Source organism: Miniopterus schreibersii (genome assembly GCF_964146895.1).
Source record: "Miniopterus schreibersii genome assembly, chromosome: 16".
Taxonomy (NCBI): domain Eukaryota; kingdom Metazoa; phylum Chordata; class Mammalia; order Chiroptera; family Miniopteridae; genus Miniopterus; species Miniopterus schreibersii.
In genome coordinates, this window is record NC_138116.1 from 30,537,446 (window position 1) to 30,563,756 (window position 26,311).

Genomic DNA, 26,311 nt, shown 5'->3' on the forward strand with positions numbered 1-26,311 from the left:
GGAAGAAGGCGCGGAGGTGACTCTCTGGCTCGCAGCCCCTCTACTCTCCTGTCCCCACTGACGTTGGACAACAAAGATGGCGGCAGGAACCAGCAATTACTGGGAAGGTAAGGGCGAGGCCTCCGGGTGGGTCTCGCCTAGGGGCAGGGGGGCTGAGTGAGGATGGGCCTGCGGCGAGGCAGCAGAGGAAAGAGGCCGGCCTCCGGAGCGGCCGAGCTGAGGCGCAGGGCCGGCTAGTGGGAGCCCGAGGCCTGGGGGGTTGAGGGGAGCGAACGGTCTGGGGCAAGGGGCTGACCCGGGAGGCAGCGGGACCTGCGGCCGAGAGAGGCCTGAGCAGGGATGGAGAGGAAGACGGGCCCGAGGAGCCGGAGCTAGGTTGAGAGGGTAGCGGAGCTCGGACGGGGGGGTTTGGGGTATGAACTCTGAGGTCGGAGAGGAGACGAGTGTTGGGCGAGACTGTGCCGGGTCCGGGAGCCCGGAGGAGTCGGCGCCTCAGGCGACTGAGTGGGAAAAGAGAAAGGAGGAACTCGTCGGTCCGGTCCATCGAGGGGAAGTTGGATGAGCGGCATGGCTCCTCCTGGGTCCGCTCGGCTGCTTCAGGCTGGGACTTCGAGGGTCGGGTGTCGACTCGCGGTCGGGGGCCGAGGAAATCATTGTACCCTCTGTTCCGGAGATCCGTGTTGTTCCGCAGAGGACGCTGAGAGAACCAGTGTGCATTGTAATTATTGCATTTGCTATACCTTCCTCCTTCCACCAGAAAAAAGAAGAAAAAAAAATCATCTTGTGATTTGACTAGTTATGTTTATGTAATTCCTGAAAATGTGGTGGGGCAAAGTGGGCTCGTGTAAAAGCCATTTCCTGGACCGCGATGGTAACAAAGATTCTTTCAAGTGTCTCTCTGCTTTACTGCAACACAGAAACTGCTCTCCGAATTCTTTTTTTCCCTTTTAACCCAGTTCTTGTTGCGACCCCCCTGAAGCCTCTGGAAACCACCACACAAATAGCAGTATAGCCAAGATAACGTAGTGCTAAGATACTTAATGCTAAGTTCACCCATACTTGCCTGTTGTGCTTCCAGAATGCTTTTTACTTGACGTTTTCTACTGGCGAAGACAGTTACTAATTACAGAGAAGTGGGCGTTAGTTTAAAACGTATTTAAAAGAGCCATTTGAAATGTGCATACTAGCTAGAAAATATTTTTAAATTATGTATGTAGAAGTGGCTGTTGGTATCTTTAACACTAGTCATTGGGCTGTAGTTTTTTGAAGCATCAGGCTGTAATAATTATAGCAGCTTATTATTGACAACCTACTCTGTGCCAGGTGCTTCAAATACATGATTTCTAAGGCACAGAAAACCCCTGAAGATAGAGGTGGGAAAAGACAAAAAGCTGAGGTTTATAGGTTAAGTAGATTGTCAATAATTCTCAGAGCCCAGTTCTCAGAATCTCAGAACTTTAGGTTTGGTGTCTGGGAAAATATGCTCCACTGTATTACGCTGCTTCCTGCATCTGGTTGCTGATAAGCATATTGAAATAATGTTTTTTATTCCTTGTTACTGAAGGATGAGATCCTTAACACGATTCTTCCTATGTTTCAGCCCCTTCATTTTGACTTACACTTCACCATGAATGAGTTTACTTACTTCTAGATGGGGGGTCTTGAACTGCACCTTCTCTCACTCAACCGCTTAGACGCCAAACTCCGATACCAATTTCTCTACTTGCGTGTTTGCTTTGGTTCTTTTAAAACTTACGCTGTTATTTTGCTAAACCTACATTTGTCCTTGTTGGTAGCACATTATCGTCTTTCATTTCAGCGTCTCCAAATTTGAGTAAGCTTATTGAAAGACAATTTTTTTGTCTTTGTCAGTGATTATTTTTTCTTTATGCTTAATCACTAAGTCATTCTACTGTTAAGAATTTCATAATCCTAATAAAGTTTTGGCACATAAAGAGATAGAAAAATCCCTGTCAAAAACAGTGATGGTTTCTTTTTTATAAAGTTAGATGGTAAATTGATATAATGCTGGTCATAAACCATAGTCAGTTTCTTTGTGATTTGTACTTTCTTGTGTTTTCCCCTGAATTACAAAAGTTATTGCTATAGAAATAATTTCAGGAATGTTAGAACAACATTTGTTGTCTAGTTGTCTTTGGGATAAAGTCAAAAATTTGTGTTCCCTCCCCTTTTTGCCCCACCTGAAGTTTAAAATAACTGACAGTTTGCTTTGCTGGGTACATCTTTTTTTTTTTTTTCCTTTTAAAACTTTTCTTTATTGAACCTAGATCAATATGTGATCATTTTCATATTTTGTTTTCTTCAGAATAGTTTTGTGAGTTTTATGTCTACTGATGGACTTTTTGTGTCTAAATTATTTGCTTTTATAATTTTGTTAAAGATCTCCGGAAACAGGCTCGACAGCTGGAAAATGAACTTGACCTGAAACTAGTTTCTTTCAGTAAACTGTGTACGAGTTACAGTCACAGCAGTGCCCGAGATGGAAGACGCGACAGGTATAGGTACTACCAAATTCTCTTTTATGCCTTAAACTATATACTGTTTTTAAAGCATTAAAAAATAAACTAAAATATATAACTGTAATTTGTTATATTGGTGAATTTTGGGTATTTTATTTTATGTTATTGTTTTGTTTTTAGTGATCTATAAAAATTCTTAATCCTTGAGACTAGCATTTATTTGGCATTCTTAGGCAAAGATTGTCACAGTGTCAGGAGGAAAAGGCTAAGGCTTAAGAATGAGCTTGTGTCAGAAATAAGTTTCTAGGTCAGTCATTTCATTTTAAGAAAATGTGGTTGAATTGTCCACATTGTTTTTCATTCTTTTTTTTTTTTTTTTTATATAATAATGTTTTTATTAATTTTTTGAGAGAGGAAGGGAGGAAGAGAGAGAAACATCAATGAGAAACACTGATCGGCCGCCTCCTGCATGCCCCCTACTGGGGATCAAGCAACCTGGGCACCTGCCCTGACCAGGAATCGAACCATTGACCTCTTGGTTCATGGGTCGGTTCTCAACCACTGAGCCACACTGGCTGGGCCACATTATATTTCTTATATCTTCTGATTGCTATATGGATGTGAGGAACTACACATATGCCAAGTATATATCCTGCTATTCTAGTGTTTTGAATTAATCTAATGCAGTGTGTATCCTCGCTATTAATCATCTAAGCTATTTTTAATTTTGGTTCTTTTATGAGAAACCAATATACTACTATATTGAACATATAGAAAATGTTTTTTAATTGAGGTAACATTGATAACATTATATAAGCTTCAGATGTACAATATTATAATTAGATATCTGTGTGCACTATAATGTGTTCACTACCAAAAGTCTAGTTTCCGTCCATCACCATACATTTAACCCCCTTTACCCATGTTTGCCCTCCTCCTACTCTCCTTTCTCTCTGTTAACTGCCCATCTGTTGTCTGTATCTATGAGTGTTTGTTTGTTTGTTTTGTTTGTTGGTTTCTTTTTTGTTTTTTACTTTACATATGAGTGAAATCATATGGTTTTTGTCCTTTTCAGCCTGACTTAATTCACTTAGCATAATACCCTCAAGGTCCATCCATGTTGCCATAAATGGCAGTAGCCCATCTTTTTCATGGCTGAATAGTATTCCATTGAGTACATACACCACATTTTCTTTATTCATTCATCAGTGGACACTTAGATTATTTCCTCTATTGTAAATAATGCTGCAGTGAACATGGGGATGCATATATCTTTTCAAATTGTTTTCATGTTCTTCAGAGAAATACCCAGAAGAGGAATTGCTGGGTCATATGGCAGTTTTGTTGGAAAGTGTATTCTTATCTTTGAATCTTATGCTCACTTTAGGCCCTTTCACTTGTTTCAAAAAGTATTAGGAAATATTTAAGACACATGGAAAGATATAAAGCAATAAAAATACCTCAGTTGAGGATTAAAAATAAAGAGCTAGATACTTTGATATATTTTAAGGGAAATAAACTGAAATGTTTCAAGAAGAAATAAAAATTTGGACCTAGTTAAATATTTTGACATAAAATTGTTATTAGCTACTTTTTGGCTGTTTCATTGCTTGTTATTATTGCTATAAAAGGTATATGATATGGAGAACGAAAGTGGTAGTAGCTAAAGTACTTTTTATGTTGAACTGATAACTTATATTTTCATTTGCCATACATACACAATCACTGTCACAGGGCAGGACAAAGTCTTCAGTAAGATTGGAAAGTATAGCCATTGCTTGGGTATTTATCTGTGTTCATTATAATTAAGATCTGTATTGAGCTGCTTATGTGATAATACATACCACTTGGAGATCTAATGAAGTTTAGTGGTCTTTCAGGACATGGTTTTCCGTGCTGGACATACTCTGTCAAATATAAGTTTCACTTGTAAAAAGATTTTTTTTACTGACCATTCAGGTTTTAAAAGATAGTTCAGGCCCTGGCCGGGTAGCTCAGTTGGTTAGAGTGTCATCCTGATACCAGGGTTGGGTAACCTTTTTTCTACCAAGGGCCATTTGGATATTTATAACATCATTTGTAGGCCATACAAAATTATCAACTTAAAAATCAACTATGAAAAAAGCTCCTAGATTTGTTGGATTTCGAGTTCCGCCTGTGGTTGCCTTGGCAGGGCAAGACCTATTCGGCCCATGGGCCGGATGTCCCCCACCCCTGCTATACATCAAGATTGCAAGTTTGATCCCTGGTCAGGGCACATATAAGAATCAGCCAATGAATGCATAAATAAGTGAAACAACAAATTGATGTTTCTCTGTTCCCCCCCCTTTCTCTAAAATCAGTCAAATAAAAAATTTTTAAAAAGGTAGTTCAACACATTTTTGCAAAACAAAACTGAAACAATTGTGTAATATAAGTGGAAATGTGGAGGGTTGGTACTAAAATTTCCGTGCTGGACATACATAGCTATCTATATTAGACTTAAAGCCCGTTCCTAATTATTTAATAACTAATTATCCAATCTGTGGATCATTTAAATCGCTTTTATTTCTTCTTGGTAAGAGTCAAGGAAAGAAGCAAGAACTTAACATAAGGTCTAAATAACCATAGTTGCTTTGGGGTATAAATTTTAAAGATTATTTCTGACAGATCCCAAAGCATAATTTATAATACATTTTGTGGCTCCCATCATATGACATACTACATAGTTCTACAGTTTTTTTTCAGATAATTTTTTCTTTTACAGTCAGCATTTAATTGAGCACTGCCATAGCTTAGTTTAAGTTACTTCCATTTGGGAAACAGTAAAAAGCTTTGGGAATTTCTTTACGTTACTAAGATTGAATGTATTCAAGCTTGGGAAAATCTTACATTCAGTTATATTTTATATAATGAATTTAATATTTAGGATATGTGTGATCTGTATAGGAAAACTTCTACAAAAACCGTTATCTTCTGCCCTGATCAGTGTGGCTCAGTTGGATGTCATCCCGTGTACCTGCGGGTTGCCGGTTCGATTCCTGGTCTTGGTACATGCTCAGGTTGCCAGCTCAATACCTGGTGGTGGGGCATGCAGGAGGCAGCTGATCAGTGTTCCACTCTCACATTGATGTTTTTCTCTCTCTTCTCCTTTCCCTCTAAAAATCAATGGGGAAAAAAATCTTAAGAAACAGAAAGAGTGTCTTAGGGATTCTACTTGACCTTTTTAAGGATAATTACACTATTTTAAGTATCTTTTAAAGGATTAGGTTTAAGTGATGGATTCTCTTTATTTGAACTTCTCTTTAGCTCTGACACAACACCCCTTTTAAATGGATCAAGCCAAGACAGAATGTTTGAAACAATGGCAATTGAGATTGAACAACTTTTGGCAAGGGTAAGCACTCTCTGTTAATTGGCTATTTTGCTAGTAACTGTGTACTTGTTAGATGTGATACTAGATTATATTAATGTAGACATGTTTATTGAAGTCACTCTTTGAAGATGTGTGCTTCCCAGACCACTTGAATTTTGATGACAGGCATTTCTATGTCCCATGAGAGTTATTTTAGCTTTTATATATTACTTGGTGGAAGTGCTTTCTAAAATATTTTTAATATATATTTTTTCCTTTCTCTTTTTTTGTTTTTTAGCTTACAGGAATAAATGATAAAATGGCAGAATATACCAACAGCGCGGGCGTCCCCTCCTTGAATGCGGCACTGATGCATACATTACAGCGACATAGAGACATATTACAGGTGATGTATTGAGCTTGAGATTTTTATGTTATAGGGTTTTCTAAATCCCTGAATAGAATACATCACATGTATTTAAGAGAACAAAAGGGAAAATCTTCTGAGAGGATAAATGCCATGCTATAGAAGTTTGTCTTGTTTTACTTTTTTTTCTTGGTATTATAAAATTCTGAAACTGTCTAATACCTAAGAGCTCTTACTTTTGCCTGGTAAAACTGAATAATAATCATTGGTATGTAAATATTTCATGGGACACCTCACTAACTCTCACAGTGCAATAGCCAGTGGTCATGCAAAGGCAATAATGAGGTGGTTTAGAGTATACTTGCATTAGCCTTCAAAGATAACATGGGTGAGGAGAATTTACCATATTTAGTATATTGTTTGAGAAAGTATTAAAAGTGTATCAATAAAATGAAATAAACTCATAAAGATTTATATATGAAGTGTTAATATATAGTATACAAATAGGAAGGCAAATCTTTTTAATATTGAAAAAATTCAGCAACCATTTCTAATTTTAAAAACTCTTGTTAAAAATAGGAATAGAAGGATACTTTAGTTGCCTAATGCAAAACTGTGTATATCAGATTAAAAGCTAGCATCATGCTTAATAATAGAGCGCTAAAAGTATTCCCATTAAAGAAAAATAAAAACAAGAATACCCACTATCACCACGATGTTTAACATTGTTTTGAAAGTTCTTTGTGGTGCAATTAGACAGTAAAAAGAAATAAGATAAAGGAAGAGACAAAATTTGTATTATGTGGCAGTGATAAGATTATATAGCTAATACAACCAAGAAAACGAAAAAATACATTAGAAACAAATTCAATGAGACGGTAGATCACATAAATTAATATATAAAAGCAAGTAGTTTTTCTCATATAAACAATAACCTGTTAGAAAATACAATGGAAGAAACTAAAATCCTATGTATAAATTTAATAAGAATGTATAGGGCCCAGCCGGCATGGCTCAGCGGTTGAGCATCAACCTATGATCCAGGAGATCACGGTTCGATTCCCAGTCAGGGTACATGCCCGGGGTTTGGGCTCAATCCCCAGCAGAGGGCGTGCAGGAAGCAGCCAATCATGACTCTATCTCATCATTGATGTTACTGTCTCTCTCTCCCTCTCCCTTCCTCTCTCTGAAATCAATAAAAACATTAAAAAAAAAAAAAAAAAAGGTATACAGCAGAATATAGTATGATTTCTTTAGCATAAATGAAATAATAGATAAGCTTATTTATGCAAATACATATTTCCTGAAAGAAAATTAAAGTGATGATAATGTTAGAAACTGTGGAACAGAATGGTTTTTACTTCTATTTTTTTGGTGCTCTTTTAATATTCTCCCCATGTTCATGTATTATTTTTGGTTTTTAAAGGATCAATAGGGACTTTCTGGGAGATGGGATTGATTTTCATCTCTTTATACTTCTCTGATTTTAAAAAAATAATTAATAATCCTTAATAATTTTAAAGTATGGTAGTAGAAAAAGAAAGTATTTAAAGCTTATTTTGTTCTTTACGTTTCTCTTGCTTCTGTTCTTCCTTTGATTGGTTTAAAAATTAAATTTCTGTGGGAGTTCCAAAAGGGTGAGCTTTTAAAATAAGCCTGTTGGGTGCACTAGTGAGTAGAAAAAGCCCCTTAAGTTTTATCCTAGGCTGTTTGAAGTTATTTTATCTTAGAATTGTTTTTTACCTCACAACTCTGGTACATAAGACAAGGTAATAGAAGATACGAAGGATAGTGATTTAGCAGCACTGTTACCTTACTACCATTCAGGAAAGTGATTATAATGTTATTTTTACCTCTTGGTAGTTTGATTTCTTAAATAGCAGTTTTCTTGACAGAAGTTTATAATATAACAATACATAACTGGTTCAGTAAGATGAAAATATATAATTAGCTTACATTGAGACTGGATATTGATTTATTGCAGGATTATACACATGAATTCCATAAAACCAAAGCAAACTTTATGGCGATACGGGAAAGGGAAAATCTAATGGGATCAGTACGAAAGGATATTGAGTAAGTTACCTTTTATATTGTTTTGTAGGATATTTGTTCAGATTTAGATTTAGAGTATACCCATGATGATTTGCAAATTGAGTAACAGAATCATGGTTTAGATTTCAAGGTTTCTAATGTTCATTTCACTGTTCTTTAAACATTGCTGCTACAATATGGTCCTAGTTTACTTTGCTGGTCTTAACTCCAGCTTCCCCTAGTTTTATCATTGTTCCTGCCAACCTTGGCTTTCCTGTCTTAATTCAAAGTCCAGCTTAGATGATGACATCTTCATGAATTTTTCTCTGATCCCCTACCACCCACCTTAAGAATTATAACATTACCAGTAACTGAAGCTCTCTGTGTTTTCCTCCCTGATGACCACCTATCTTTCTACCTTGCCCCTACAATTATATATTCAGGTAACTATCAAAGTAGCTTTTACTTTCCTGGAATCTGAAATATCTGTTTTTTCCCCCTGATTTTATACAAACTCATAGCCTTATGTAAAATTATTTAAGGACTCCTAGTGTTTTTATGCTGATCTCAATCCATAATTTTAAAGATTGGTTCTTTTCTTACATCCCTTTATCTCACCTTCAATAATATATTCTAGCACTTCATACACATTTTTGACATTTTTTTCCACAACTGAACACAGCCAACAAGGCTGAATCTGTTGAGCATCTAATTAAAGCTGAAGACTTCCCACTTTTGGACCATCTATTGATGCCTCTCATTGTCTCACTTGTAATAAGTTTATGATACTTATATTTCATAAGCATGGTACTTATGTTTCATAAACTATGATATACATTACCAGTCATAAGCTGATATAAATCGTGTACTCTGAGAAACATTTTCCTCAAGATTATTTTGTAACAGTAAGACAGTTTTGCAGCAGAAATAATTTAATTCTCATCGCATTCAAAACTTTTGTTCATAACTCTAACCCAGGATTATCCAGCCATCAAAGTTATATTTCTACCTCCAGAAATTATTAGAAAAATAATTTTTACTGATTGTCTCTGTTTTATTTATGTTTTTATTTTTAGTCGTATGTACTTTGTGTAACATATAGGAGTTAGAAAACTAAACATTTTTAACATAATTAGGAATTTTGTAATATTTTAGTTCTTAGGAACATATAACTCTTGTGTTTAATTTCTGTACAGCCTATTTACATATATCTCTTAAGGAATGCCTTGAGGACCAGTGTAGGGAACAGCCTTTAATATATAGGCATTTAGCTCCCTTGCAGTTTGTGGAAATGTCTAGAATACAGCCCACTATAATAACTTGCTTTCTGAAAGATGATGATAAAAGAAACATGTTCATTTTCATTAAACTATTTTCTGATTATCAACCATGAGTAAGACACTATGTCAGTCACTGTAAAGGTAGAAATGAAAAGACCAACTCTGCCCTCTAGGTGTTTATAATCTGGGTATTAGAGGGCAGTAAGGCACTCCCTCAAATTAACATAATACGAGGCAGAATACAATTAGTGAGAGGAGATATAGTAGTAATGAATGACATTTTCAAGTTTTTTGCAATTACATGCCACTTTTTTGGTTTCTTATAATATTTTGGTATTTATAGCAATTATTAGTTCTGTTTTATAAAACTAGATATTAAGAGACTTGTCTAAGGTTGTTAACTGGCTAATAAGTGATGGAATTTGGACTTAAATCTAAGCCATCAGTCTTCAAAGTCCAATGTGTTCTAGTTATAACATTCTGCTTTTCCTGGTGGAAAAGGCTTCAGTTGATGAACTGCATGTACCATTGTGAAGGAAACATTCTATTTCAGTAGCTTTTCCATCCCATGTGTTGTATAATAATCAGTCCAAGTTTTACTTCCACTTGGAGGAAATAAAGATACTGTATAGGAGATAATAGACAAAGAAAGGAAAAGTAAGATTTTTGTTTGTTTAAGAATGTTGAGTTATTTTGGTAAAAAGTAATAAACTCTTAAGTCCTAAATTAGAGTGGTCCATTCATATTTATTTAAAATAGATGTCATTTTTAGAAGAAGATGAAAAGGAATATGCATTTTAATTGTTAATTTGAAACTATGGAGAGGCTCAGTTTGTCCACTTTGGATATTACTAGAGTTAGTCACTTAATCTTTTTTTTTTTTTTTTTGCAGTGTCTGCCAAAAAATGTTCTTGAATCTGCCACGAATGTTCTCAAATTTTCTCTATTTTGTTCTAGGTCATATAAAAGTGGATCTGGAGTAAACAACAGAAGAACTGAACTATTTTTGAAAGAACACGAGCACCTTCGAAAGTAGGTATTACTGAATATATGCATACTATGTAGTTTCCCATACTTATTAATTCACTTGCTTATATAAGAAATTTTAGTGGTGTTTATTATAATAAGTGCTTTATCAGTGCTAATTCATTTAATTCTTCTAACTGACCCTGCTCAGTAGAAATGGAATTGCGACTGGTTCCGACCGTAATTAGGAAAGATATGCAGTCAATATCAAAAATCTGCATTCACATCACTTAATTGTTACCTGAAATGTCTTTTATTGCCTGTTTTTTTTTCTTTAGCACGTCTATTGCTCTAATAATTTTGACCACTTCTATAGGTTATTAGTAATAATAATGGTAATAATACTGATGACTTATGTTTGAATGGCCTGATGCCACTTATCTATGTCAAGAAGTGTTATAAAGGGTAATTAGCCATCCATCAAATGCAAAGAAAATATCTTATTTTCTAAGAATTCAAAAGAAAAACCCTAAAAACTTGAATAAACTTTATATCTTAATGCAAGTCACCATACTCTGTCCCTGCTTCATCTATTTTTTTCTCTGATATGTTATGATTTCTTTATTTATTTTCTCTTTGTTATAGAACTTTTAAGGGTCAGAAAATTACTTACTTTGTGAGCTCAGCCTCTAAGCACTTGAGCCGCTAGTATCCATGATGGTTAAATGTTATGAATTATGTTGATATTTGCTGCTGAATGTCATAAATTAGTCATGTTCACATGAACTTAATGTACTGTTCAATTTTTTTTTTTTTTTTAAGATTACCTCTTTAAGTATAAACTTGAAATCAGAACATGGAAAGATCAAGACCTTTTTAGAAGTCTGGGTGCTTCTAGTGTCAGAAATAGTTTTTCATGTTCTTAATCTGTTGAATATTATTGATTGGCACAAGGGGGCAGTCTTTCCTAGAGTATGTTTAGTTTATAGTTATTCATAGCTTGGGTTGATAAAGACCACCATAAAGAGATTTTTTTTTTTTTTTTTTTTTTTTTTTTTTTTTAGTATATCTTTATTGATTTCACAGAGAGGGAGGGAGAGAGAGAGATAGAAACATCAATGATGAGGGAGTTGTCATTGATGGGCTGCCTCCTGCATTCCCCCTACTAGTGATCAAGCCCACAACCCAGGCATGTGCCCTGACTGGGAATCGAACCACGATTTCCTGGATCCTTGGTCAGTGCTCAACCGCTGAGCTACACCTGGCTAGGCAAGAGAATTTTTGCATTATATTTATTAATAATGTTAACCTAGATTGCTTAGTTAAGGTGGTATTTGCTAGGTCTCTCCACTATAAATTTCCTATTGTAATTAATTAATATAGGGAAAGATGCTTTGAGACTGTATAAATACTCTGTTTCTCCTCAAACTTCTTCCACTAATTTTAGCATCTTGCTTCCTGAGTTATTACTGTGGTGCTTGCCTACTGATGATTTTCTATTTCCATCAGTCCTTGCACACTTATTAATTATAATTCTATGAGGAAGAGCTAGCTGTTCTTTCTTCATTATTTTATTATCAGTGTGGCATACAATTATTTTCTTTCCTTAATGAGTTGAGGGTTTTTGCATTTTCACTTAAAGGAAGCACTCTACAGCCTCTCTTTGGCATGTCCTAATTGCCAGCATTACTACTCGAATTTTGGGGCCATTATTAAGTAAACTAAGGGTTACTTGAACATTAGCATTGCATTCCATGACAGTCAATCTGATAACCGGAATGGCTACTAAGAGATTAACAGGTGGGTAGCATGTAAGAGACTCATGGGTGGATAGCATTATAGAGCATGGATATACTGGACAGAGGGATAATTCACATCCCAGGTGGGACAGAGCAAACAAAGCAAGATTTCATCATGCTTTTCAGCATGCAATTTAAAACTTATGAATTAATTATTTCTGGAATTTTCCATTTAATATTTTCAGACCATGGTTGACCATGGGTAACTGAAACTGCAAAAGTAAAACCATGCATAAGTGGGGACTGCTGTATATGTCCTCCTCACCCCCCCATGGAAATTTATAAGGATTATTTCAGTGTTTACTCTGATTGCTGTTTTATTATTCTAACAAGTGTCTCATTCATTCATTCATTTATTAAGTATTTAATGAGTGTCCCCTGTGTGCTAGGTCTTGTACTAGACTCTGGGGAATCAAAGATGAATCATACTCAGTCTCTATCCCATGGAAACTCATTCTGGTTAGAGAAATAATAAACATATGATATTCTGTGAAATATATTTTTTAAAGCATTAAGTGAGATAATGTATATGGAAAAACTGAAATTTTGCAAATTTAAGATATTTTTCCTCCAGCACATATTTCAATGTCTGACATATCTTAAATGCTTGTTATATTCTTGAATGAGTTGATGAAGAGCAAAGAACATGAAAACACAGTATTATAAAGAGGAATTAGTTCTGCCTGGATGTATAGATGGAATGGGGAAGGCTTCACAAAGGGTGTAACTTTTGAGCTGGACTTTGAAATATAAGTAATTTCTGTTGAGAATTAGGAAAGGGGATGGCAGAACAAGAGACTATGAGACAAAAAATTACTTTAATCTATGTCAACCATATAACTGTAGACTTACACGGTTTACAAGATGCTTTTGTTTACATTATCTCTTTTGAGTCTTATAACAGTCCCATGAGGCAGGTTCATACAGTGAAGTGCTTGAGCCTTGACTAAAACTCAGATTCTAGGGCGTAAGAGAGCATAACTAGTCATTTTATTCTTTATAGTTTCATGAATGTCATGATTGCTAATACTGAATTTCTATGATTATATTTATTTAAAAATTTTTTCTGAGTTACAAGTATGTGAAAGAAACATATAATGAAATATATAGTGTCTTTTTTTTATGTAAGCAGATTAACTTTATTGATACACATGTTGTTTTTTAGAGGTTTCAGAAACAAATTAGAAAATGCTTACTAAATATTTCATAGATTCTTTATGATTCAGGTAGTTTTTAAGGATTTCAATCCTCCTTATACCATTTATCTAAAGGACAACAAATGGCATCTGTGATTCCCCGCATTATTTCTTATGCTTCCTGCTTCTACTATAGTTGAACAAATTCTTTGACATAAAAAATTTATTTGCACCAAAATGTTTGGTTAAAATACTTTGGGGAAAAAAGAAATAAAAACTTCTTCCCCACTTAAACTTGATTTCCTGTTGCATATATGTTGTATGTAATCAAGACAGTGTGACATTGTTGAAAGAATACCCAAATAGATCAACGAACAGAATAGAGAGAGCTCAGATAACCAAAATTGATAGAGCCAGCATGCAGTAGTCACACAGTCTGGCTCTTAATCCTTTGAAATTCTTAATTATAGGATTTATATAAGATATTTATGACATTTTTGAAGCTCATCTTTGTTCCCTACTTCATGCAGTAAATTAGATTTCCTGGTCCACTATTTTATAATGAAACTTCAACCTCTTGGTTTATAGAAAGACTGTATTTATTTATTTATTTATTTTTGAGGTGACAGTTATATAACTTTAAGGATTATATTATAATTTGATGTATACTGTATACTGGAGCTTGCTCGCTACTAAAAGTCTAGTTTCCATCCGTCGCCATATATTTGAACCCCTCTAGCCATTTCACCCCAGCCCCTTCTCTGGTAACCACAATCTGTTGTCCATACCTATGAGTTAGTTTTTGTTTTGTTTTGTTTAGAAATTCTTTTGGAAAGAAGTATTTGGAAAAAATATGCAAGTATTTATTTGAATGCCTACTGTTTACCATGCACCGTGCCAAATGGATACAGATATCTAGGAGTTATTTCCCTACTTTCTGTTTGTAAAGCTGCCCCTTTTACCAAACTTAGCTACCTATAAATTCCTCCCTAAAATAGCTTCTTGGAGGAATTCCTTTCTTTCCAGTGTGTGATGCAAAAGGCAAACATTTTACAGATCAAAGGAGCACTTGTTTTCTTTATTCAGATTCTAAAGTGTAATAAGCTGAGGTTTGGTTTAGTTTCCCAGAAAAGGAAGGAACTTTAAGGTGTAAATAATTACTAGTTATAGCCATCAGAACTGTATTTACCTATCCTGCCTCAACAAGTTGGTTATAATTCTTAAGCTTAGAATAGATAATAGTGACAGCTTTGAGCTATCTAAATTAAAGAAGTTCCATTTATTTATGCTGACACTAAAACTGTCCTGATTTCAAGTTTCTCTGTGGAAGAAATAGAGTTAAGCCAACAAATAAAAGTAAGATGAAAATTATATATGTGGATAAATTAAATTTTATTTCAGAGTCTAGAATCTTCTTGAGATGTTTTCAAAAGTCTGGATATTTTGTTTAATAAATGGCTAGAAAGTTAATCTACCAAGAAAATCAAGAAAAATTAAGTACAAGTTTTAAATGTGCTTTTAATAATTCCAGAATTTGAATTTTCTTTTTATTGCAGCTCAGATCGTCTGATAGAAGAGACAATAAGGTAGGAATAATTTTTTGTTTTACTTTATTGTGGTTTTTTGTTTGCATGTAAATGAACAGATCAGGTTAACTCCAACTAGAGCTGAAGTTAATTTATCCTCTTTAAAGATGAGAATTTAATTAGCTCTTCATGTATTTTTACTATATTTTTTTCTGTAAGAGACATTTGAAGCCCAGGCTGTTTTACTTAGGTTGACTTTTCTGATTAATTTATACTCAGTTTTTTTCAGCCTCAATCTTTTTATTCTCATTTTTTAATGGAAAACAATCTTAAACATGTGATTTGGTAAATGTCTTATTTATACCATTTATGTGGACTTCGTTTCAGTGGCTGTAGAGAATCTACTTCAGTAATATTTAGTGTTACCTGTAATAACATTAAAGTAGTTTCTTAATAAGTTCTAACCTTTTATAATACAAAGTCATGTCGTGGAATTTTGTTTAAATTGCATGCACTTGAGTTTTCCATCTGAACTTAGTTTTCATAGAATTGCCTGTCAACTGAAGTATCTTCTTGTGATGCTTTTCTTTTCATCAGCACATAAAGTCAGATCACATTTTGCCAGAGATTTTTTTAATTTAACCCTTTTCTTTTTTTTCTTTCTTTTTTCCCCCTCCTCTTTCTGCCTGATCTTCTAGGGCCAGGCTGCCTTAATAAGGTTTTAAATTCAAAGCTGGCCTATAAAAATGTGGAGTACTTCATAGGACAGGAACATTTGAGAACCATTGAATCACTGCTACTATATTATTTTGCTAATTAAAAAGCAAAAAAACACCCTGGCTGGTGTGGCTCAGTTGGCTAGAGAGTCATCTGATGCGCCAAAGGGTCACGAGTTTGATTCCCAGTCAGGTCACATGCCCAGGTTTCGGGTTCCATCCCTGGTCGGGACTCTTATGAGAGGCAACCAATCTATTTTTCTCTTTCTCTCTCACTCTCTCTTCTCCTCCCCCTTTTTCTCCCCCCCCCCCAAAACCAATTACAAACAAGGATGATTAAAAAAAAAAAGCAAAAAACATGTAACTAGAAGGTCTTTTATTTCACTAGTTCCCTTTGTGTCAAAATATGATGGGTATCACAAGTGAAATTTCACTGAATATAAAGCTAATTATGATTACTTATGGATAATATAAAATTTTTGTATCAAATAATTTTTACATGTTCTATATGTAAAAAGTTACTTTTTCTTTTTGGAGATACATTTTAAAAGTAAGTGCACAACTGATTATAAACTTTAGCATCAATCTATTGAAAAGAACTAATATTTTTAATATTTATAAATTCTTAAGCTTTAAATGTATAACTAGTATTGTCTTTTGTTGAAAAAATATGTGTCTGAGTAGTTCACAAAACAGGTAAGAAAGCTTAAGTTCCAGTAAGCACATCAATGATTTATTATTTTAAAAGCATTATATATTATTTGGAGCTTATGTTTTGCCTCTTAGTATTTGACCCTTGAAGTAATAACAGCCTACATTCCGCTCAGCTTGACTGTAGATGGTCCGAGATGGGAAAGTATGTTTAGATATACTTTGTGTGGTACTGGAAATCATGCATATTCAACAAGATAATAACATAATGTATGTTGATAATATCCATTCTCCAAGGAATACAAAGTGCTTTGCAGAAATTACTTTTTAATCTTCTCTATCTACTTCTGAGTCAGAGTGCATGGTAGTTGGTGGTAGTCCCAGTTTAAAAAGCAGAGGTATATATGATTCAAAGATTGGCCTTAGATTACTCAGCCCAGTTTTGAATTCTTTTATACAAAACCATAATATTAATTTTGAAATACCTTGTAAATTTATTTTAAAACAGCCACATTTTAAATGTATCACATGTTGTCATACACTTAAATTGAAAAATTATGAGTAAGAACTAATGACACAAAGGACATTGTTAGTTTGACTCTTCTTGAGCTCTTTTGGTTTTTGGATCTAAAATCCAATATATTACTGCCTGCTTCCTTCTGTTCTAATCTTTTTTTTTTTTTTTTTTTTAGAACTCTCTTTTTTTTCCTTTTAATCCTCAACCGAGGATATGTTTTTATTGATTTTTTGAGAGAGAGAGAAAACATCAATCGATTGCCTCCCGTATGCGTCCCATCTGAGGATCAACTTGACCTGGAATCGAACCTGCAACCTTTTGGTGTATGGGACGATGCTCCAACCAACTGAGCCACGCAGCCGGGGCCCTTCTGCTCTAATCTTTACTGTTTGTTCCTGTTTATACTATTTTGGTCCTGTGATGTCCTTTCACCAGTACCCTAAACTAATCTCCTTTACCAGAGGAGTATTTCTTGGTTTAGGTGTATTTCTTGGATTTTGTGTCTTCCACCTTCTTAGTTTATTCCCTCGTTATGCCGAACCATGTCCTTTAGTAGCTTCCTGAGAAAGAACAGGAAGTAAATTTTTTGGACTTCCCACACCTACATCTAAAAAAATCTTTATTCTCGCCATATCCTTGTTCATTGTTTAGCTAAGGTATAGAATTCTAGGTTGGAAATCATTTTGAAGTTTTGAAGGCATTGTTTCTAGTATGGCTTTTTAAGTCCAATGCCAGTTACAATTTCTGATCCTTTGTATATGATAAGCTTTTTTCCTCTGAAACCTTTTGGGGTCATCCCTTTTCCCCTGTGTATTTGTTTGTTTTTAACCTCACCATGATGAGCTTAGTAGGCATCTTTTTCAGTCCATTGCACTAGGCTTCTGGTAGGCTCTTGTAACCTGGAAACTCATCTTCAATTCTGGGAAATTTTCTTAGGTTTATAATTTTTTCCCCTTCTTTTTCTTACTTTTTCTGTTTCCACGTACCTTTTTGTCTACCTTCTGGGAGGCTTACTTAGTTTATTCTTCCAACACTTCCTATTACGTTTTTATTTCCACTCTTTTTTTTCTCTTTTAAATTTACACGAGCTCTCCTAAGGGATGGGTACGCACATACACATATATTTATATGTTTACATGTTTCATGGATGTGATATCTTCTTTTATCTCTTTGAAGACATTAAATATAATTTTAGTTTCCTGGGCTTTCTTTATTGCCTCTATTTCTTCAGACTCACTTTCCTGTTTGCTGGTTGGTTTATTTAGATCTCCCCTCTTATGTTAGAGGCTCTCCTCAAATGTCTGGTTATTCTTGGCTCTTTGTTCATATTTAAGGGTGAGGCTCCAAAATCCCATGATGAGAAGCTTATTCTGTGTGTGGTAGTGGGACTTGTTGAGTGGTAGGCCTCACAGTGGGTGATCAGGAAGAGACCTGGCTATTTCATAGAGATCTTCAAAATGTCAGTGTCTCTGGTCTCTTCTCCTAAGTTAGGTCTTCTTCTGTACTGGGGCAGTCATCTGACTGCATGGTTTGGGAGGTAATTTAGGGTTCTGACAACTCTGTACAAATTTCCACACGTTTCCACTTTTAGCCCTGTTCCACACTTCCCTCTTCAGATATTCCCGATCCCTTCAATTCTTGAGCTTTTCCGGGATCTGGAGAAAACCTTTATGTATGAATCATTATCTGACTTATGGTGGTACTGAGGTGAATAGCACTAGTAGATTTGGTGCTGGTAATGTTATTAACTTTCCTTAGTCACTCAGGTAGAATCCCTCTAATTTTATTTATTCAATATTTACATATAATAAAAGTACAGTGTTCTTACTGTAACAATTTAAACAATTCTAACAGGTTTATTTTATTTTAATATATCTTTATTGATTTCAGAGAGAGGAAAGGAGAGGGAGAGAGAGAGATAGAAACATCAATAGTGAGAGAGTCATTGATCGAGCCCGCAACCCGGGCATGTGCCCTGACCGGGAATTGAACCCTGATCGCCTGGATCCCAGGTCGACGCTCAACTGCTGAGCCACGCCCAGCAGGGCTAAACAATTCTATAAATATATAAGGTTCATCTCCTGGTAGTGCTCCTCCATTCCTTCTCCCCAAAGTAACTTCTATTAACTGACAGTTGTGTGTCTAATACTTTTCTTACTGTCATACAAATATACACAAGAATGTTTTGTTTCTTAAAATAGAAAAAGACACATACTACTCATAGTGTACACATTCTGTGGCTTGCTTAAATCATTTAGCATGTCATAAACATCCCTCCAGGTTAATAGAAATAATACCAACTCATTCTTAATAACCAAATATTATTTTTTAATTCGGTTGTATCATAATATACTAAACTATTCTAGTGTTTCCAATTTTTTTATTTTGTCTTTTACTGTTCCTAATAATGCTTCAATAAATATCTGTTTATATATCTTCCTACACACTTTTGTTTCTCCTTTGCCTTCTCAAATCTTGAAGTTTCAGTTTTGATTCATTTGTCATTTGCTTAGAGTACTTTCTCTAGCATTTTCCTTCAATAGGATTACCAGGACTTGCCTATCCAAAAATGTGTTTGGTCAGCTTTGTGATTGTCAGGCTATTAGAAACCCTAAAGCAGTGACATACCGGGTGGTAGTGGATGGCCCAGCAGTTTTTCCTCCTAGCAGCTGGGTATCACTCAAGCTGGAAGACTGAACTCTCTGCTTGTAGGTCTCTCTGGTTGTATGTGACAGTCCTTTTCCAGCTGCAGGGACTGGGAGCTTTTTTTCAGTCCATCACTGTAGCCCTGTATCTTCCATTGTCTGGGCTCCTCAGAATGCAGTGAAACAGATAGGTCTTTGCCCCAGGCTGGAGGAAAAATCTAGTCTTCCCTGCCATCAGTTCCCTGCTTCTTCCCTCACTTGAGAGAGTGTAGCCCTCCCTGGCTTTCTTCCCTTGGAGAGCTCAGGAGGATTTTGGCCCTCAGAGGGACCTTCCCCAGCATGTCTGCTTTGTTCTTGTATTTCCCCCAGGAGGTAGTTGGGCCAGAGATGAGGTCAGGAATTTGTGCTCAGACCACCATCTTCCCAGAATCTCTTCAGAAGCAATAGGCTTTTTCACATTTTCAGAATTACTCAAATACATTCTCTTTCCTATTGCTTTTTATAATGTCAATATCAGAAACACTCCTCTGTGTGTTGCCTATGAAAATGGATACTGATCCTGCCCTGTAGGATTTTAATGTCCAAGGAGATAAGACTGTTGAAAGTTAATAATCTGGGCAGTGATAGCAAAAATGTATTAACTGAGATTCTTTTTAAAAGGACATCAAAGTAGTCACATGGAAGAGACTGTACCTACAGTCACTTTTTTCCTTCTCTCTCAGTCGTTTAATGACCTTTGTCACCTGGCTTAGAAATCCAGCATAATGTGGCATGTGTGTCCTAAAATCTGCTCCGTTGGTTCTCAAGTAGACTTTTGGAACATGATCTTTTCATAAATTGAGGTCAGGTTGTGGGAATGTTTTGTGATATGTTACACTTTTGGTTCTACTTTTATGATTATAATTCCCTACTTCCCCTCCACAGTTTTTCCTGATTAAGGATATTGTAGTAGCTGGCCCCTTTTACAACCATTATAAGAAGCTCTTCTAGTATGTGATTTGTCTGTTACTGTCTTTATTTTGTTTGTTACTTTGAAGAGAAAAAAAAACCCACAGAAAATGGCTTACTGCCTTGCCCAAAAAGACACCAGAGGATAGCAGTGGGGATGTCGTGGTCATTTAGAAAATGGTCAGTGAGAAGGTGACTTGGGAAGTGATCTTTTTTCTTTTATTCTCCTACCCAGTGCTTTTCAAGATGATATTGTTCACCTTAGTTTTCTGTTCACTTTTAAGGGTATGATGGATCCATGTAGGATAATCTTAAATGCCAGTTTAATTTGCTTCTCTCTTTTCTCCCTTGCAGCATTGCTATGGCAACAAAAGAAAATATGACTTCACAGAGAGGAATGTTGAAATCGATTCAGAGCAAAATGAACACTTTGGCCAGTATCCTTTTTGAAAGTTGGAAAGTTGTGGCTCTTACGGGGGCACAAGTCTGTGTGTGCTTTCCTCTCACCCCCCAACCCCCAGCAGGTTGCTGTTGTCAGTGGCAATGGAGGCCATCGCTAATGACGTAATATGAGTGTACCCTGCACTCTGACTTTGTGAAAGTGCATATTGTTTAGTACCATTTCTAAAAGATCCCACACCAAAAGTTTATTATTATTAGATTGAGAAAAAATTATAAATGTGAATTTTCAGATTGTTCACCAAACTATTTTACTTTTCAAAAGTGCTCATATCCGCGTTAGAACTCCACAGTATAAACTCTTCTTACCTAAGCATCATAAACTACATGCTTTTTCTTTCGTCGATTTGGAGAGTGAGTCAGTGGCAGATGCCTAGAAGGGGAAGGGAGGGGCCAGGCACGCAGGTGAGTTGTAACTGCTGAGAGTGTTTTCACTGTGAAGTGTTAATGTATAAGCTGAACTCTAGGGTAGATTCACTGTTTGTTTGTTGTGACCTCTACCTTTTTAATGCTTTCATCATCATTCTTCAGTTTCCAAAGTTAAATTAGTATTACTGAGAAATCCAGGGGGGAAACTGATAAGCCTGCTACTCTGAAACATTCTGTTTACTCTCTAAGGAATCAAGCCTTTTAGGGGAAGATGTTTTCCTCCCCAGTCACTAAGGGGAAAGGACCTATATAATTTTCAAAAGTTTAGTATCTTCTCATCTTGGGTAATTTAAAGTCACATTTAGTTTAATACCTTAGTTGCCTAGAGAAAAGAAAATTCTGACGTGTGGGGGTATTTTCCAGTTTTTTTTATGAATTTTCTTCTCTAAAACCACACATCCAAAATCATTTCTATTTTATATAGAGCTATACAGTTTACAGAATACTGTCGTATACATTATCTCATTTTATCATTATTACAAATTACAATCATTCCCAAAGGATGTGTGTTTAAAAAGTCAAATAAGCCCGGCCAGGCGTGGCTCGACGGTTGAGCATTGACCTAGGATCCAGGCTATCGGGGTTCAATTCCCGGTCAGGGCACATGCCCAGGTTGTGGGTTTGATCAATGACTCTCTCATCATTGATGTTTCTATCTCTCTCTCTCCCTCTCCTTTCCTCTCTCTGAAATCAATAAAGATATTTTTTTTAAAAAATTTAAAAAAAGTCAAATAAAGTGGGTGTGAGTTCGTCAGGACTCCATAGAGAAGTAGTGACAGAAACCAAATTCAGACTTACTTAAGGGGGCAGAGGAGGGAATTAATTTATTCATATATCTGTAAAATTCAGGGGTAGAATTTGGCTTATGGCATGGCTAGATTCAGGGCCTCAGGTTTTATTATCAAGAATCTGCCTTTCCTCTCTCTGTACCCCACGTATGCCATTTCTTATTTCTGTTTTCCTGTGTGTTGGCTTCATTTTCTGGCATGTTTTCTCCCCATGGTGATAAAGATGACCGTAGGAGTCACCTCCTGCCACTATAAAATTCCCCAGGGAAAAAGGGTGTCTTTTCTAACAGCTGTGGAAAATGTCCCAAGAGGACTGTGGTTTCCCCCAGCTTGAGTCACTGCCTATTTCTAACCCAGCCACTGGCCAAGGGGAGGGAGTATTCTTCCTGGCCAGTCCTGAGATTGTATGTACACCTGATGGCAGAGGACAAGGTGAGCTCCATCCTTTTACGTGGACTGAACTAGATTATCACAGAAAGGAAAAGGGGGAGGTGCCCTACAGGCAAACTGGACAGAAATATGTCCACTGTAGATAGGGTTTCCTCATTCTAGAAGTTTTCATATTTGCTCTCAGGAGATTGGTGATCCTTCTTTTACCAAGCAAGGAAAGATTAAGCATTTGTTCTACATGAGATTTGTACCTTGTAAAAGTTTTTGCCTGTTCATGCTTCCTGCCTGTCTACATTTTAAGAATTATTTCTTCAAATTGTTCTTTTTTCATTACTTAATTCAAAAAACACAGTAAGCCCTGGCTGATGTGGCTCAGTTGGTTGGAGCATCGTCCCATACAACGAAAGGTCAAGAGTTCGATTTCCAGTCAAGGCACATACCTAGGTTGCGGGCTTTGTCCCCAGTCAGGGCACATATGGGAGGCAAGCGATTGATGTTCCTCATTCTCTCTCTCTCTAAAAACAAAAAGAAACAAAAACACATTAATGTGTAAAGTATATAAAGCTCTATTCTAGATGCACGGGGAAGTTAAAGATTAGAAGAAAACATGGTCCTGATCATACAATATGTAGAATATTTAAGTACACAAATAGAGTCTCTGCTGGGAGGCATTTTGTTTCAGGAAAACGCAGTGAGGATTCAGAAGTAGTAGGGATTGTTCCTACTCTCTAGTATCCTGGGTGATCTTGGTGGGGTTTCCTGACCTTGATATAATACCTCTACTAACAAAAGGTGCCCCTGCAGGTATATAGTCAGAAACCACTGGTAGAAATGCAAAACAATATGGGATGTAATTTGGTCTATAACATACAAACAAGGGTATGAAGATATTTTAAAATACTAAGGAAAATACGGTTGTAACTGCTATAAAACCTCTAAAATTGAAAATTTCCTTTCTTTCCCTTTTATATGTTCCACAAATAGGACAGCTAGAGCAGTTTATAACCCATTTTCCTACCATGTCCTACCTACTGATACAAAGTAAATAAAAATTTTTTAATAATTAACAGTGCCTGATTATACAGATCCTAGAGTTGGTTCCCATCAATTACCTGAATCCAAGGGAGTTTATCACCTTGTGGGGAGAGAAAGGGTACGCTTCAAAACCCTCAGCAAAACTTTTCAGTCTCCTAGAGAAGGGATAAAGAGAGGGACGGGTGTGTGTGTGTGTGTGTGTGTGTGTGTGTGAGAGAGAGAGAGAGAGGAGGGGGAGGGAGGAGGAGAGGAAGAATGGTGGATGGAATGGGGATGGTGGTGGTGGTAGCTGGCTGTGCCTTTGCCTCCCTGCCCAGCGTGGTTCCTCTGTTTCTGATGGCCCTGACCTGAAGCCTGGCAGTAATCCCTTAACGCATGGTAGCTGTCATTATTATTATCCCCCCCCCCCCCCCCCCGTTACTTCTTTTTATTCTTACTTGTGTACTGCAGTGTGCAGGGAGACTTGAATTTGTTTGGGACCTGGACATTTCCAGTTTTGTTTGCTAATGGATGCACGCCCTCAGTGTGATTTCCCCCCCCATTACTTATTGTTTCTGGACTCTACTGATCTCTGTTTTTGTGAATTCTGAGACTTTTCACTAAAGAAGCTTCCAAATATGACCTTAATAAAGATTTCCCAAAGATCGTTTTCCTGCTGTAAACAGCCTGATCCAGCGGATCAACCTTAGGAAGCGGCGAGACTCACTCATCCTGGGTGGTGTTATTGGTGTCTGTACCATCCTATTGCTGCTGTATGCTTTCCATTGATGGGACACCTCCAGGGACTCTCGACAACTACCGCGTTCAGGCCCTGATCTGGAATAAGGGAACGTAGGAAGGAGAAATTGACTGTCCTGATAATTAGCTGGACCAGCAGGATCAATTCAGGACTGATAGTGATGGACTCTGTGACATGGTCAGGTTGAGCTGAAGCCACAGTTTTTCTGTGCTGTTTTTTCTAACACACTTCCTTCTGTTTTTAGTTTTAAAAAAAGAAAAATAAGAAAAAGTTTTCAGTTGCTTTTGTCTCCCCAGGAGGTAAGTAAACCAATCGGAAACAGAGTTTCTGTGCTTCAGTGATAGTGTCGGAGGCTGATGGCAAGCCAGGTCTCATAGCTGGACCGTCAGAAAAGCAGGTCTCTACATCCAAAGACTGCTTTCCGCTTAGCGGCTGGGTTGGGTTGTGAATAAAAGTAGTTCTTATCCTTTTATTTTACACTCATGATGAAAATCACAAGTCACTTTTTGATAATATGTGCTATAAATTTCTACTCTGTGTCCCCAACTCTTTTGGTATTCAAGGAAAATTCCATTTTTCACAAATTATTTGAGATACTGACAGGCCAGCTTCAACAGAGTTGAGGTTGTCTGAAATGAGAAACACTGCAAAACAGTTTTCTTTTTCTTTTTTAAATTCTAACCCGAGGATATGTTTTTATTGCCTTTTAGAGAATGAGGAAGGTGGGAGGAGAGAAACATTCATCGATTGCCTCCTACCTGTGCCCTGACTGGGAATCTGGGAATCAGACCCACGTTTTTTGGTGTATGGGACGATGCTCCAACTGACTGAGCCACCAGGCCAGGGCTTTTTTATGTTTTTTTAACTTGTGCACACTGGGATTAAATATATTGCTGGAAAAACATCAAGAATGACAGGCTTTTTTTAAGGAATCAATTTTGTTTTGATGTTTATCTTTTCCATTGGGTTAATATTTGCTACTATAAGAAAATGGAATCTTAGTTCTACCAGGACAAAAGAAACTAATAGCCAGTGTCCATCAATGCCCCCAACTATTCCTCATCGTTTCAGGATTGACACTGATAACTGAGTGAGGGGACTGCTCAGTTTTCAGTGAGATCCATTGAACACGCCACATGTAAAAAGACATTGATTGAGGGGTCACCATTCAGATAATTCCATTTGTAAATGCTCCATGATTTATGAGCAAAAGTTTTAAGAACTACCGCCTGAAGTAACAGGAATTCTGTGTTCTGTGAAAATCTATTCATTCCAAATCCGTTAAGCTTTTTCAGACATCCAGAGAACAGTTTCACTGTTGAAGACACATGTGACAGAATCTGTCTCTATCTGCACCTGTCTACTCTTATCCCTGGACAATGGCAAAATCCTAAACCATCCACCAGAATTATTTTCAAGTTTAACCATTTCTCGGTTTCTGTAAATTCATTACTTGTCTAACTGAACTACCACAAATACTTTGAAGACTCCTAACATCTGCGCGCACCAAGGAAGAAGGCTGCGTTAGCTTTTCACCATTGGAATTTATTAAGGTATTTACAGTATTGGCTTCAGACTGTCCCGCCGGGAGTGAAAGGATCTTAGCGTGTAGTTCTTAGTACATCATAATGTGTTGGCGCGTGTTGTTCGGATGAACGTGACGTAAAGGCTGATGGGTAGACTGGCCCATGGTCTAGTACAGAGACCGAGAGGTTTTTCATTCTGGTGTCAAAGTTTTGTTGTATTCTGGGTATGAAAGGCATTTGATATTTTTTTTAACTATGGGGTTTATTTTTCTAAATATGGGTTGATTGATCAGTAGTTGATTGGGGATGCCCTTAAAAGAAAGCTTACGTTTTCTCAGTGTGAGCCTTCAAGGATCAGGGAAGGTCATTCATTAAATTTTGTTGGGAGGATGGGACTTTCCCCCCTGACACTTCATTACCTTTGATTTCTCAAAGGGCCTTGATGGGTGGTTGTACCTCAGCTAGAATTTATGGGACTTTGGTTGCTATATAATTGGCATTTATAAAATCTGAAGTTTCATAAATAAAATTATTTATTTAATTATA

At 36.5% G+C, this 26,311-nt stretch overlaps 1 protein-coding gene across 7 annotated transcripts; it reads left to right on the forward strand.

Annotated features, from left to right (window-relative positions):
• GOSR1 (golgi SNAP receptor complex member 1) lies at window positions 1–26,311 on the forward strand. 7 transcript variants are annotated; one of them, XM_081116105.1, is made up of 9 exons: window positions 1–107; window positions 2,402–2,522; window positions 5,769–5,856; window positions 6,113–6,220; window positions 8,166–8,257; window positions 10,453–10,527; window positions 14,953–14,982; window positions 20,754–20,836; window positions 24,144–26,311. In XM_081116105.1, the coding sequence occupies exons 1-9, from the start codon at window positions 77–79 to the stop codon at window positions 24,266–24,268; spliced, it is 753 nt and encodes a 250-aa protein (XP_080972231.1). In that variant the 5' UTR covers window positions 1–76; the 3' UTR covers window positions 24,269–26,311. The 7 variants fall into 7 exon arrangements, with proteins under 7 accessions (XP_080972231.1, XP_080972232.1, XP_080972233.1 ...); XM_081116106.1 differs by having other exon boundaries at window positions 39–107; window positions 2,402–2,516; XM_081116107.1 differs by lacking the exon at window positions 24,144–26,311 and adding an exon at window positions 22,818–23,548 and having other exon boundaries at window positions 39–107.